The 13658-nt window shown below is 49.3% G+C and overlaps 1 protein-coding gene across 6 annotated transcripts in view; it reads left to right on the forward strand.

The window, feature by feature from the left end:
• The window catches only part of SLC8A3 (solute carrier family 8 member A3), a 112082-nt gene extending 99663 nt beyond the window's left edge, over nucleotides 1-12419 (forward strand). For 2 of the 6 annotated variants that reach the window (XM_028100750.1, XM_028100765.1), the window contains exons 3-7: nucleotides 2947-2964; nucleotides 6909-7033; nucleotides 7577-7676; nucleotides 9376-9651; nucleotides 12043-12419. In XM_028100750.1, the coding sequence (XP_027956551.1) occupies nucleotides 2947-2964; nucleotides 6909-7033; nucleotides 7577-7676; nucleotides 9376-9651; nucleotides 12043-12419 (896 nt within the window). Of the gene's footprint in view, nucleotides 1-2946; nucleotides 2965-6908; nucleotides 7034-7576; nucleotides 7677-9372; nucleotides 9652-12042 lie in introns of all 6 variants that reach the window. The other 4 variants (XM_028100779.1, XM_028100788.1, XM_028100790.1 and 1 more) reach the window with 3 other exon arrangements.
• The last annotated feature ends 1239 nt before the right edge of the window (nucleotides 12420-13658 follow it).

The following is a 13658-nucleotide window of genomic DNA, read 5'->3' on the forward strand; positions in this document are numbered from 1 at the left end:
CCTCTTAATGATTGATTGGATGCAGCAGACACCTAAGGCCATTGTAAACTAGCTTTATCAATTTCCATAGTCTCTGCCACGTAGGTGCAAATGAAAGCAGCACAAAAGATCATTCAGGGTAGATGGAAAGAAGGCAGTGGCTCCAGACAAAAAGAATGGGTTAAAAGTCCATCCGTGACTTTATTCCACCAGTAAAGAGGCCTCCCTTTTTTTTTCTGCCCCCCCAATAAAACCTGATCAACAGCAGGACAGGGAGTGACCTAGGATACACCTTGCATTCTTCAAGAGACTTGACCAAATGCAAATGCCTTTGGCTACTCCCCCCCCCCCACCTTTTTTTTTTTTTTTTTTTTTTGCCCTGAACTCTGTCCAAGGAGATGTCAGCAAAGTCCTAGTGGAGCCTCGTCCTAGGGAGTGAGTATGTGAGAAGGCGAGGATCCTCCAGGTCTTCCCAGTGACCAAGATGCCAAGTTGGAAGGTGCCAATAGGAAATATGTGCATTTCCTGACCTCCTGGTCTATTGTGTGTTTTCAGTTTCTTCACATCTTCCCATATTTTGGCATTAGACCATAAGGTGAAAGGTCATACAGCCTGAGTGTCTAGACTCAGAATCAAATGAAAACCCATCCTGATTTTCAGAATCCCCCACTGTTCTCAGAGTGAGAAGCTGTCTCTTCATGATCACTGCTGCATGGGAGAGTCTTAGGCATTCAGAACAGCATAGACTTTGCATGGTCAAAATGACAATTGCGTTACCGAAAAAAAAAAAGGACTGTATTTGAAATAGCAGATTCTATTCTTGGCAAACAAAACAGACTTTAGAGGTGAGATTAAATGCTCTGGATAAGCTAGAGGAGGGAAAAGGGAGGATGAATAGGAAACATGGTTGCTCTGGTGTAGAGTAAGTGCTCTAGTCCAGAAGTAGACATTGGAGGGCAACACCGAGCAGCATGGTCAAGGCTGTTGGGGCTGGACAGTTGGAGCCTCATGTGGAAAGGAAAGCACTCTCCCCCAGTCGTGGGGCCTGTCTGTGGCCCCTCTTACCACATCAGTGGGCTCACCCTGACAGGCTGCCCAGATGCTTCCAGTTACTCACAGAGCTATGCTATTTCCTGTATGTCCCTGGGGTATCCGAGCAGGGATAAATGATGCTCACCTGACCCTGGGGATCAATACAGGGGAAAATTCAGCTGCAGATTCTCTCATCAGCAGCAGCAGGAAAAACACCCTGGAGGTATTATGTCACTCAGAATTGGCCTATCTGGATCTCGCTGACCCATCTATAACTGTTAAGTGGAAAGTCTCAAATTCATATAGACAATGGCCAGATAATGGTACGATTCCAGCTGACTGCAAGCCCTCTCACTGTGATAGAGATGATCCTGGGTTGGGAGGGACTTCTGAGTGAAAACCAGGACAGCAGGGACCCTTTTGGAAGAGCTACCCCTTGTCTGGCCTACCTGGGCTCACTGATGTGTTCGGGTTTCTGGTTTCCCCTGGAGCTTGAGGGCCAGGAAGGGTTCTGCTTCTGTACAGATCCATAGAAGGAGCAGAATGAACAAGCTCTCTCGCTATCTGTCTGTCTACCTATCCATCTCAATGTAGCAAGGAGATTCACTCAATTACCCCTTGGAATTCCATACGGGAGAAACCAGAAAAAGTTGACTGCTGTTTGCTCTGCTTATATACCATAAAAATTCTCAGTCCACGTGTCTTCAGGGTTGTGACTGTGAGATGGTGGATCACTGGCCCAAGTTGCATTCCTAGAGATTTTTAGAAGAAACAATTCACAGACACCACCCCCGCTCCTTCCTCGGCACCGTCAGTCACCAGCTGTACCAGGAGGATGTGGTGGGATGTTACCAGACTTTTATTTGACAAGAGCCAGGGAGTGTGGGGCCGTACTGAGACACCACTGAGAGGAAAATGTGGTATGTCACAAGAATTTTTTAGCATAAGTCCAAATTCGGGAGCTAGGAATGCCCTGCGTTAGGTACGTCTAACTCAGCTTCCCAGTCCATGTAGGGGCCTTATCATTTGTCATCTCCCATCTACAAATAGCTTTCTGTATGACAGTTTCTCTGGTCCAGAATACCTGGACCCTAGTTAACCTGTCCTTTCTGGAACAAAAACACCACCATCCAGAGATACAGCCCCACAGGATCTACAAAAAATACAATTGCCAAAATAGGTGGCAAAAAACAAACCTCAATTGAACCCCTACTACTTGCGGTGACTTTGCTAGGCACAGGTAATACAAAATGGTACTACCCTAACCTCTAGGCTGTATCTATAAAAAGATAAACCATTCAAAGAAAACATTTTGCAGAACTCAAAGTTCCAGCCAACGTGGTAGCTAGGAAGCTATTTGTGGCCATGGAAGTTTTATGGGCACTGGGAAGCTAAGCCCGATCTGGTTATAAGGTCAGGAATGGAAGACACAGGACTGAGTACTGTTCCACTGTTGTAGGCCACTGCTCAGGACCCTGAATTCCTACTCAAGCCCCAGGGTCATATGCCCCCCTGATAAGGCAGCAACACTCTACAGTTTTCATGGTAACTGGATCCTCATTCCTTTACAGAATGGATATGATAACCTGATTTCTTAGAAGATCACGAATGACCAACTCTGTCTCTGCTCCGCTCACATGGATTCCCCATCCTCATTCCTCTTCCCCTTGCCCCCAGACCTGTAGGAAAGGTGTGGGGAAAGTCAGGCTGCAGGGCTCTGCTGCTCAGCAGTCCCTCCAGTGGCTTATACTTCTTGCTGCTGCTGTGCATGCCCTAAATGCTGCCTTTTGCATGTGGCTGCAAAGCTCTCACCCACTAAGCTCACTGCTTTCCTTATCCTGCTGCAACCACAAAGCCTGGGGATACTTTCAAGATGGGACCTTAATGCTCTTTCCTTTTCTTTCTTCCCCTTGTCTGGTACCCATTTGCAAACAGCGCTCCTGTTGTCTCCAGGTAAGAGGTGTCTTGCCCCCTCTTTTCTACTTCTCGCCAGTGCCATTATTTAGTTTAAGACCAATGTCCTTTGATTTAATAGGAACTGCGGGCTCAAGCTAACCTGACAAGTTCTCCTAAGGACTGAGAGGTTTATTTCCCCACTTGAAGTAATTGTGAGGAAGTAGACAATTCTTTGAGCACCACTTCTGTCAGCGGATGTGGGTAAAGGCAGAGCTGGTCCTCTCTGGGACCAGGAAGAGAGTTGAAACTTACCAAACAGACAGTGGGTCATAGACTTCTCCTGAGTTTTAGTTCATCTGTCATCTCATGTTGTAGGGCAAGAAAGGATGAGAGTCTGGGCTGAATCTCCTAATGGGATCATGATGGGATTTGAAAGAAAATACTTTGATCTTGAAGGCACCAGGGGAAAATAATCAGGAGCTGCTGTGAGAACATGAAAAGCAATTTTTGAAAAATCTGGAATTTTACTGATCCTAGAGATCTTCCATCTCATTACAGCTGAGACCTAAGTTGCTAGAACTTTTGTTCATTTGTCATTGAAGTCACATGTGTCACGAACATGAAGAAGAATTAGGATATTATGGGTGGTGGGGACAATTATCTGGCTGGAAATAGAAATTTGGGAGAATTTATTTTGGACGTATTCTCATGCAGAATCTAGGTTCTGTTGTAGGATGTACACCTTCTTTGAGAGTATGCTTGCATCAGTGGAATGAAATCATAAACAACATCCAACTTTGTGAGCAGAAAGGAAAGCATTTCCAGCATATCAGCAATACTATAACTCTCAGTGCAGGCAGAGTGAGCTATACAAGATGTCTCAATATAAGTTAAAATAACACTTTAAATTCATCAGCTCTTTGAACATATAACAAATTTTAGGAGCATTTGAGAGGCAAAACGTCTTACAGAATTCACTGGTATTCAAAATTACATATAGGCTGAACCCTGGTTTTGAGAAGGGGCAATATATATATTAAGAACTCCTCCTTGGAGCCTTTAAACAACAACAGTAAAAATAGGTAAAGCCTACATTTTTTTCTTTCTGAAAAAAAAAAAAAGGGACTCCAGCTTCCTTGGCCATTTGCTTCCTCTTTGTACCAACAGGATAAGAACTACCTCTGACCCCATACATTCCACTATTCCCCCAGGGTATTAATGCCATAGCATTAGGAATTCCTTCTCTACTTCACTTACCTTCTTGCCTGAAGAGGTATTTGGGCTTCCAACTCTTGCTTCTACCCACCCCCACCACCAGCCACACGCATATATACACAAAACAAAGATTGTGATTTAATTTGGGCTTTCTTGTACTTTTAACATATTTGCAAAAATACCAATAAAAGCTGAAATAGGAAAAGAAGGTATCATTTTCTAAATCTTTCAGTCTGTAGACTTTTAATCTAGGGGCCCATGGGTAGACTTTAAATTCACTGGAAATTTCTAATTCTTGTTTGGATTTTCCTGAGCAGACAGGCAGACATGATTAACAATGCCTGGTGGTGAAAGACAGAGAGTAAATATGTTCATTCTGAGCTACACCACCAAGTTCAGGGACCTGGGAGTGAGCGCACTAGCTGCGTTGCCCCGTTTCTTTCTGAGGATGCCTGTAGAGCATTCCCAGCAATCTATTCTTGTCTGGCCTGGCAAGCTCTTTGTTCTTCCAATATTTGCTCAATCTTTCATCCTATTCATATTCTCTCTCTTTCTCTCTCTCTGCACCCCTCCCCCCTTTTCTGAGGTCTGAGAGTTTCTTCAGTCAGTCCAAATATCAAAATCACCTATCATTTATTCCCTTCGCTTGAAATTCTGAGGAGTTACATAAACAAGCTATCACAATCATTGTGGACTTTTAGATTTGAGACTTTTCACTCAAGAAATTAATTTGAATGTAAAAGAATGATCATTACCAAAGATAGAAAAAGGCAGGAATTTCTACCAAACCAAGACACTAAATCAGAGTTGATTTAAAGGCATGTGAATCAATCACTTAACCGCTATATATGGAGTACCTCTGTGGGGCTGTGGGAGATCCAAAGATAGAGGATTGGTATTTGTCAAAGAGATTTTTGCAAAAAGCTAGATGGAAAAACTGACTGTCACCACAGGGGTGGACAGGTCAGTAGGTAGATCAATATCCTGCCAGGTGGATATAGTGCCAGACTGATAGCTGGACAAGGGGTTAGACAGGTACATTTATATGTCACTGGAGAGCTCATTATATTGGTATAAAGTTCTTTAGGCACATGTAAAGTATGACACGGGGGCATCGGGGAGGGAGGAGTAGAATAATACTCTCATTGCTAGGATAGCCATTATGATAGGGTGCCAAAACCTACAAGCAGAGGAAAAAAGTACCCTTGCTTTTAAAGAATCGATGAGTCTTTTTCTAAAGGCTTTTTCTCAGAGTGGCTTGCAGTCTGGCTTCTAGGATCACTGACTTCATAGCCAGAACCCTAGGTGTACCCGGATTTACCTTCATAATTAACTAATAAGACTCAGAATCAATGGCTTGAATAAAGTTAGGCTGCTAAAGGGTGTCTGCTTACTTAGAAATAGACAGGACTTTGATCCTTGAGAAATAATTGCTTCTGAAAGCTGTCACCAACACTAGCAGGAGGACAGCACCAGGGACAGCTCCCAAACGTTTTGGGATTGCCCTCTGTATTTGGTGCGCGAAGCACTGAGTGAAACAGCCAGCTCAGGAATCCTCCGCATACTTTCTTCCCGTCTTCATTCAGGACAACTAAGAAAATCCTTATATAAAACAGCCTCTCTGGTAACTTACACTCTTGGCTTATCGTCTTTCCAGTGAATTCCTTTCCTTGCAACTTCAAGAGCTCGAGTCTCACCTGTCCCTACACTTCACCGGTTCCCAAGTTAGAGAGAAAAGAAGACCTCCTTGGCCTCTGACCCACTTTGTCCTTGAGATTATCCAAGGACTAAAGGATTCCCATAGGAGATTCACTGTGTGGAATGAAAGCAATTAAGGAACTGAATAAAAGAATTAATTGCATGTAAGAATGTGGACTTGGAAGGAAAGATGTTTAAATGATCTCTGAAAGAAACAGGCTGCCAAGAGCAATTTTCTAATCAAAGGGGAATAAAAAGATTCAATCTCTATTTCACTTTAATCCAGAAAACATGTCTTCATGGTGAAGTGGTCTTAAAATGGACTCACCAGTTGAAATGGAAAAATTTCCCCACCATTCAACCTGAGAAGGGACCTCTGGTAAATGAGTCAAGATGCTGAGGGACACAGGGAATGCCTCAAAAAAAAAGTAAAGGAAGAGCTTCCTTTTGGTTTTGATTGAACGAGTATTTCTGTTCCAGAAGAAATGTGCCTGGTTCCTACAGAAATCCTGGGGATCTTTCATTGGAAAATCAGGAAATCTTGCAAGTTTCTCACTGTGGGGATAACATTCACTTGTATGGAGTGTAGATATTCCTCCTTTCTCCTCTATAGAGGGCACAGTCCGAACGGTGTTGGAAACAGATGTTAATGGGGGGGACCAGTAGACATATCCTTTGGATTAACTTGTGGTTCTGACCTCCAAGAACTTTTATATCAAGTAGTTGAACAGTCCAGCCCGACAATTCAAAGTTGTTAAATGCTTTTGTGCCCAACTCTCCAATATCTCACCAGATGACTTGGGGACTTCAGTAGGTGCTACTTCTTGGAAGGTCTTTGGGTCAGCTTGCTCACCCAGTTACAAAATGGAAATAGGAATGCTTGTTCCAGGCCCTCAGGGGACCCTCCCAGGGTCTGACGGTCATAAAACGTTTAGCACATTATAGAAAGGGGCACTAAAAAATACCTGAAGTCCTTACTCTCGAGAGAAGTTTGCTTTGTGCCCACTGCCCCTGCCTAATACTCTGAGCTTTAGACTCCTAGGGAGTGGTGAATGTGCTAAAGCTAGTCTGATTTTGTTTTGTTGCAGAGGTGACAGACAGAAAGCTGACTGTGGAGGAAGAGGAAGCCAAGAGGATAGCAGAAATGGGAAAGCCAGTACTGGGCGAACACCCCAAACTAGAGGTCATCATTGAAGAGTCCTTTGAGTTCAAGGTCAGGCCATAAATGAGATCTAATGGAATAATAGAGTAATGCGGTGGGAGGTAGAAGTTTTGTTACAGTTTCACCACTGAATAGTGAAGCTGAAACTGAACAAATCACTTACCCACCCAGTGTCAGTGTCCCCATTTGTAACATGGAACTAATAGTGCTGGCCATTTAGATCCTAGGAATATTGGGAGGAAACATAACAAATGGAATAAATGGGCTATAAAGCCCCTCGATGTATTATCACTATTGTTTAACTGTATTTTAAAAACAAAGATTCTAAAATTTACTACTCTGGAGCAAGGTTTATTGGCATCATTACCGTTATGCTCTATTTTATTGCTCTTAGTATCCAATATCCACCATCACAACCAAAGAAAAGAGAAATAGAAAGACTGACCCAGAAGATATCATCCAAGGCCATTACTCCCAGGACCCATGTGGATACACCTGGAATGCAAGACATCTTTCATTCCCTTGAAACACCAGACTCCTCAACAATTCTGAGCGTTCTAACCTCATGATTCCAAGTTTTTATCTCCCTGACAGAATACGGTGGACAAACTGATCAAGAAGACAAACCTGGCCATGGTTGTGGGGACCCATTCCTGGAGGGACCAATTCATGGAGGCCATCACTGTCAGTGCAGGTAAGAGGCACCGGCCTTGCTGAGAGAAGCAGGCGACGCCAGAGAAGGGAGAACACAGCCCCATCAGCAGCTGCCAATTTCTGGGCAGGCCCTGCGTCCCAGCTCTAGTCCTTGCTCTTGGACTGTTTTACCAGGTCACTTTGGAAAAGAATCATGGGGTAGCTAGAAGAGCATGGCTATCACTGGTTTCAAATCCTGGCCGCCCCCGTGTGACCTGGGACAATTTACCCCCCCTCCACCTCAATTTCCTCATTCAAAAAGGGAACCATTTCGACCTTTCTCAGCAAAGCAGAATGGTAGAGCCTGGTACCAAACAGGAACTCATTAAATTCTGGTTTCCATCATTCCTTCCTCTCACTTTTTTGGGCCTCCTTTTCTGTAAACTGGGGGACTATTCTGATTAGAGACGTGGGGGTCCACAGTTTGTACAATCTCTGCACTAACACTGACAAACCTCCACCCTGGGTGATTCAAGACCTCTCCTTGGCCATTCCCTGACAGGCTCCCTCAGTGGTGGCCCAGAACACAGCCAGGGCCCCAGATGAGGTCTCTCCACCACCACCCATAGTGCCTCTTGGCACCACGGAGCCCTCCCCGTACTGCCCAGCTCCACTGGCCTTGTCTGCTTTCATGAGGCTTTGCTGTCATAGCAACCACAGGGTCCCGTGCCTGAGGCCCGGGAGCCAGGGCAGAAGTACCGCCGGCAAGAGAGGGTGGCCGCGGCAGCTGCTGCCCCACATCTCACATCGCCCGCCTCAGATCGCCCCAGGTCCCCCTTTGATGACCTTACTTTGACCCTAAAGGGACAATAAACAGAATATAGGCGACCCTATAGGCGAACCCCCTCCTTTCTCAAGCGAGGGAACAGAGGCTCAGATATAAGAGGTGATTTTCCTCAGCTTACCAATCCTCTTCCCGGCAAAGCTGCACCCGGAACTCAAGCGCCCTAACTCCTGCTCTTTAAAACCCTAGCCTCCCCTGATCGTGTCAAACATAACAGAGGTGGCCCTGGACGAGGTACCAGGGGGCCTCAGCACACCCTCTCCTCCCGGACTGCCGAGCGGGCAACTTGGCCCCCATTTCCTGGTAAGGACAATGGGGCCCAGCCCTGCTCTGTCCCACGGGCTATCGGGAGGATGGCGCCAGGTCTCTAGTATGCCCACATGATCTGGAAGGACAGCCGCACCCCCCCCCCACCGCCCCGGGACAGATAGCAACCAGAACCGGGAGGTTATTGCCGCAGGCATGTCAGGAACATTAGGGAGGCGCTCCGCCCTCGTCCAGTGAAGAGCGGACACGCGGCTGATTTCGCTTTTCTTCACCCAGGCAACTGGACGCAGCCTGCTTCCCCCTCCTCTCTGCTTCATAGCCTTGTCCTTCCCGTGTTTCCCGCCCGCCCCCCCCCCGCCCCCGCCGCCGGCCTCTCTCTTTCTCCCTTCTTTCCCTGTTCCCCCCGTCCTCTCCCTCCCACCCTCCCGGGTGCCCTGCGTTCACATTAACCAGTGGGGCACCCCCACTCGGTTCCCCTTTCCCCCACCGTCGTCTGGCGCCCAGGCCCTGGCCCACGCCACTGCCCGGGAGAGGGCTGCAGTCTCCTGCCAGCTAATAATGCTTGCCGCGTGCGTTGACTTGACTTGTTGCTGAACGGGGGGTCTAACCTCGCTGCCCTTCCCCGGGGCCTGTTTTGTCTGGTCAGCAGCCGGGGACGAGGATGAGGATGAGTCCGGGGAGGAGCGGCTGCCGTCCTGCTTTGACTACGTCATGCACTTCCTGACGGTCTTCTGGAAGGTGCTGTTTGCCTGCGTGCCCCCCACAGAGTACTGCCATGGCTGGGCCTGCTTCGTCGTGTCCATTCTCATCATTGGCACGCTCACGGCCATAATCGGGGACCTGGCCTCCCACTTTGGCTGCACCATTGGCCTCAAGGACTCCGTCACCGCTGTCGTTTTTGTGGCATTTGGCACCTCTGTGCCAGGTAAGAGTGAGGGGGGCCTGGGTTCGCAAAGAGGTTATTACCAGGTCCAAGGGACCCCTCCACTTTACCTCAGTATCTTCCTTACTCTCTCGAATCTGAGCTTCACAGAGCCTCTGCCCTGAAGGTGCACAGGAGCCAAAGGGATTAATGAAAACGATTACTAGCGAGAGCTAACATTTCCTGAACGCTTTTGATGTGTGGGGCACTGTGTGTGCTACGCAGTTTACAGGTTCCCTCTCTGTAATGCTCACCAAAACCCTAGGTAAGCGGGATCGTTATTACCCCCACATGGCAAACGAGAAAACTGAGGCCCACAGAGCTAAGTCAACCGCCCACGTGAGTGGCCCACTTTCTTAACCTCCACATGATATGAAGGCCACAAACAATGTAATTCAAAGACTATAGATACTGTTCTCCCACTTGTCTCTGGCAGCCGCCGAGACTAAAGATTAGCCCACTTGAAGATGTCACAATAGAAATGTTCACAAGCATTCTTGGCTTCCTCACTTAGAAGGACACCTGTGAGTACAAATTGTCTCCTGGCGGGACAGGAGAGGAAGCTTAGTGAGCTCTTGTCCTTTCCTGTGATGAATTACATATTCTTTTCTTTTCTTATAAACATCCGAAGCCGAACAAGAGCAGGCATGAATTTATTCATTCATCAGACAGATATTTACCGAGCCCGAGGCAGTCCTGTGCTAGTCGTTGAGGCTGCCATGGGAGGCGGGCAGGCGCACTCCCCGCTCTGAGCGGAGTTCAGCAGCTACTGGCAGAAACTGCACTCAACTGCTGTAATTAAAATCATCTCAGTAAGTTCAGTGACAAGAGAGTAGAGGTGCTGTGTAAGCATAGAACAGGGGGACCTGGGCTGGACTGGGTCGTGGATGGCTTCCAAGAGAGGCTTATATAAGCTGGGCTGGAATGACAAGCAGTTAGCTCACAGAGGGCTGTGTTAGCTCAGGCTCCTGACTTAGTTCAGCTGGGTGTCCAGGACATCTGAGCCTGAGCTCCTGCCAGGGAGCCTCCCCGCTAACCATAGCAAGGAAGAGCGAGCATCCTCCGCCAGGAGGGTTAGGCTGAGTCCCATTAGACAGGACTCTGCTGGCTGGACCCAGGGAAACCCTTCCTGGACTAAGAGAATAAATCCTTCTAGAGCGTAACTGAATTGACATGACACTCCAGGAAAACCGCGTCCTCAAACCCCAGCACAGAGCAGTGGGATTATTTGTACATTGGTGGTGCAAGAGGCTTGGCTCTCATGGAAATGTCAGGTGGTAGGAAGTTAGACGGATGATCCACGGAAGGCTTTGTGGGGGAGATGCCCTGTGATCTCTGTTCTCCAGGCCTCAAGGGACTGGAACTATCAGAGGGGAAGGAGCAGAACTACCACAGGGGAAAAAGGAACGCACGTGGGAAGAAATTGCAGAGGATCAGAGGCGGAAAAGCAAGGTCATAGGCAAGAACAGGCAAGAGGTTTTCTCTGGGAGATCCGAGAAAATTGGCAACAAGGAGGCGAGGCAGGACAAGCGGGCAAGGAGAGAGCTTGGGACACTTCCAAGTCCTTGCAGTTGGCCCAGGAGTGGCTGGCAGCATTAGGGGCTTCGCAAAGGTTACGCGGTGGTGCACCCAGCTGATTTCATGGCTTTGCCCGAAATTCTTTGGGGTGGTGCTATGCAAAGGGCCCTTCCATGAGGGTTTTAGGGCCATATGCCTTGTTAACTGCCCATGTGACCTTGGGTAGATTCCTTGACCCTTATTTTCCTTTACCTGTGAAATCAAAGGGTGGCTTGATGTCCCTGACAGCCCTTCCAATGCCTACAATCCACGCCAACATCTAAAGTCAAGTAGCTTGCAGGGCCCTGTGTCCCATATACTAACTACAGAGGCAGAGCCCTGTCTTCCTTGAGCGCATACCTCATGGTTCCCTGGCGTGTCCTCTGTCCCCGTAAATCCAGCCCCTAACACAATGCCAAGTCCCAGGGCATTGCCCATGACTGTGTTACGTGAGCTGATACCCCACGTGATGGTTACAATCAGGCATTTACCTTCAGCAGCTTCCCAGGATGCTGAGGTTCCCTGGGCAGATCATCATGGGATAGCAAACTCCCCTTATTGAAAAAAATAATCCAAAGGGAACAGCAAACGTCCTGAGTAAATATCAGGAACAACAGGCCCTTATTCAGGCCCCAGCAGATGAGGAACCTGAAGCCCGGAGGAGTGAGGTGACCTGTCCAAGGTCACACAACCCGTTCATGGCAGAGCCCCTGCCTCTCCTTCCTGAGCTTGGCCTGGGGCCCCAGCTGCCTTTTGGACACATGGGGGGAGGGGGTGGAGGGAGGAGCCTCCGCGTCTCAGGCTCCCTGCAGCTCCCACCGTCTCTCCCTTTTCCAGACATGTTTGCCAGCAAAGCCGCCGCCATCCAAGATACGTATTCTGATGCCTCCATCGGCAACGTCACAGGCAGCAACGCCATCAACGTCTTCCTGGGCATCGGTCTGGCCTGGTCCGTGGCCGCCATCTACTGGGCCCTGCAGGGACAGGCGTTCTACGTGTCCGCCGGCACGCTGGCCTTCTCGGTCACCCTCTTCACCATCTTCGCGTTCGTGTGCATCAGCGTGCTCCTGTACCGCCGGCGGCCGCACCTGGGCGGGGAGCTGGGCGGCCCTCGCGGCTGCAAGCTGGCCACGACGTGGCTCTTCGTGAGCCTGTGGCTCCTGTACATACTCTTTGCCACGCTGGAGGCCTACTGCTACATCAGGGGCTTCTGAGCCACGGCGCGGGGCCTCCGCAGCACACGCCTCGGACTTCTCCTAAGGGAAGGGCGCTTTGCCACCGCGACCTCGCCGGGGAGCAGCCCGCGGAGGCGGCGGCAGGACTCGAGCCCCAGGAGCCCCCCCCCCGACCCAGCCCCCCTCCCCCCCGACCCAGCCCCCCTCCCCCCCCTCGCAGTGGGACTGAAAGGGCAGAGTCTTAACCAATCAGAGTGGAGGAAACACCCACTTTACGAAGTATTTAATTCAATACAAACCACGACAGCAACAAATCCACCTCCTCCGCATCTTCCCACCCATGTCCCTGACCCACAGGGGGCTCAGACCCTTCCGCCGCCTTCCCATTATTCCTTTGCTCCCTCTGCTGCCCTGGGGGCCGGGCTCCCGCTGTCCGTCGGGTTGGCCACCTCCGCACCCTCTGCCGCAGCTGGCGAGGGCGGAAGTGAGTCCAATCCCCCTTCCCCCCCCCCCCCAGGCCGCCGTCATCGTGGCCATTACTGTGCTCGCTTTCCCATCAGGTGTCCTCATTGTTGGTTTTGTCTTTTCTTTCTGAAGTCAGTTAACAAAGGTGCTGTGAGGGAACCCAAGGCGGGAGCGGACAGGTAGAGGCAGGACGCTCAGCCGCACCCTCTCCCCCTCTCCCCTCTCCTCCTTCCCCTCCCTCCTTCCCGCCTCCCCTTCTGCCCCTCTCCCCTCTCCCCTCTCCCTCTCCTCTCTCTCTTCCCTCCTTCCCCCCTCTCCCCCTCTCCCCCCACCCCCTCTCCCGGGTAACAGCTGTCTCTTGGCTCCAGCCCGTCCTCCACCCCCCACCCCAGTCTGCTTTTCTTCTCAGTGGGAGAGGGATGTTGTTCGGGTGGTAGTGTGTTTGCACACCCACGAGGAGCGCTGAAGAACCGGGGCTGGCGCTGGGGCAGGAGGAGCTTTATATGCTTATGTCGAAATCCAGTTTAAAACAAAAGGTCATGGTTCCCTTCTGTGCCCTTTCCAGTTTATTCCGTCTGTCCGGCTGTGGCCGTGTCTATACGTTTATCCTTCTGCAGGAAGACCCTCCACATGGGAGATAGGGGACAGAAATAGGATTGGTACCTGATGACAAAGGGCAGCTGGGGAGACAAAAGGCATAGATGGCTTCATGAGTATCTTTGGCTTCGGATCCGAGGCCGAGGAGAAGAGCTGTCCACCTCATGAGATCTTGGAGGGAAACGATTGTATTTAAAATGTCAGTGCTTCGGAGAA

The sequence above is a fragment of the Eumetopias jubatus genome, unplaced genomic scaffold (assembly GCF_037043125.1).
Source record: "Eumetopias jubatus isolate StellerSeaLion01/CBP00866 unplaced genomic scaffold, mEumJub1_p1.0 scaffold_7, whole genome shotgun sequence".
NCBI classification, from domain to species: domain Eukaryota; kingdom Metazoa; phylum Chordata; class Mammalia; order Carnivora; family Otariidae; genus Eumetopias; species Eumetopias jubatus.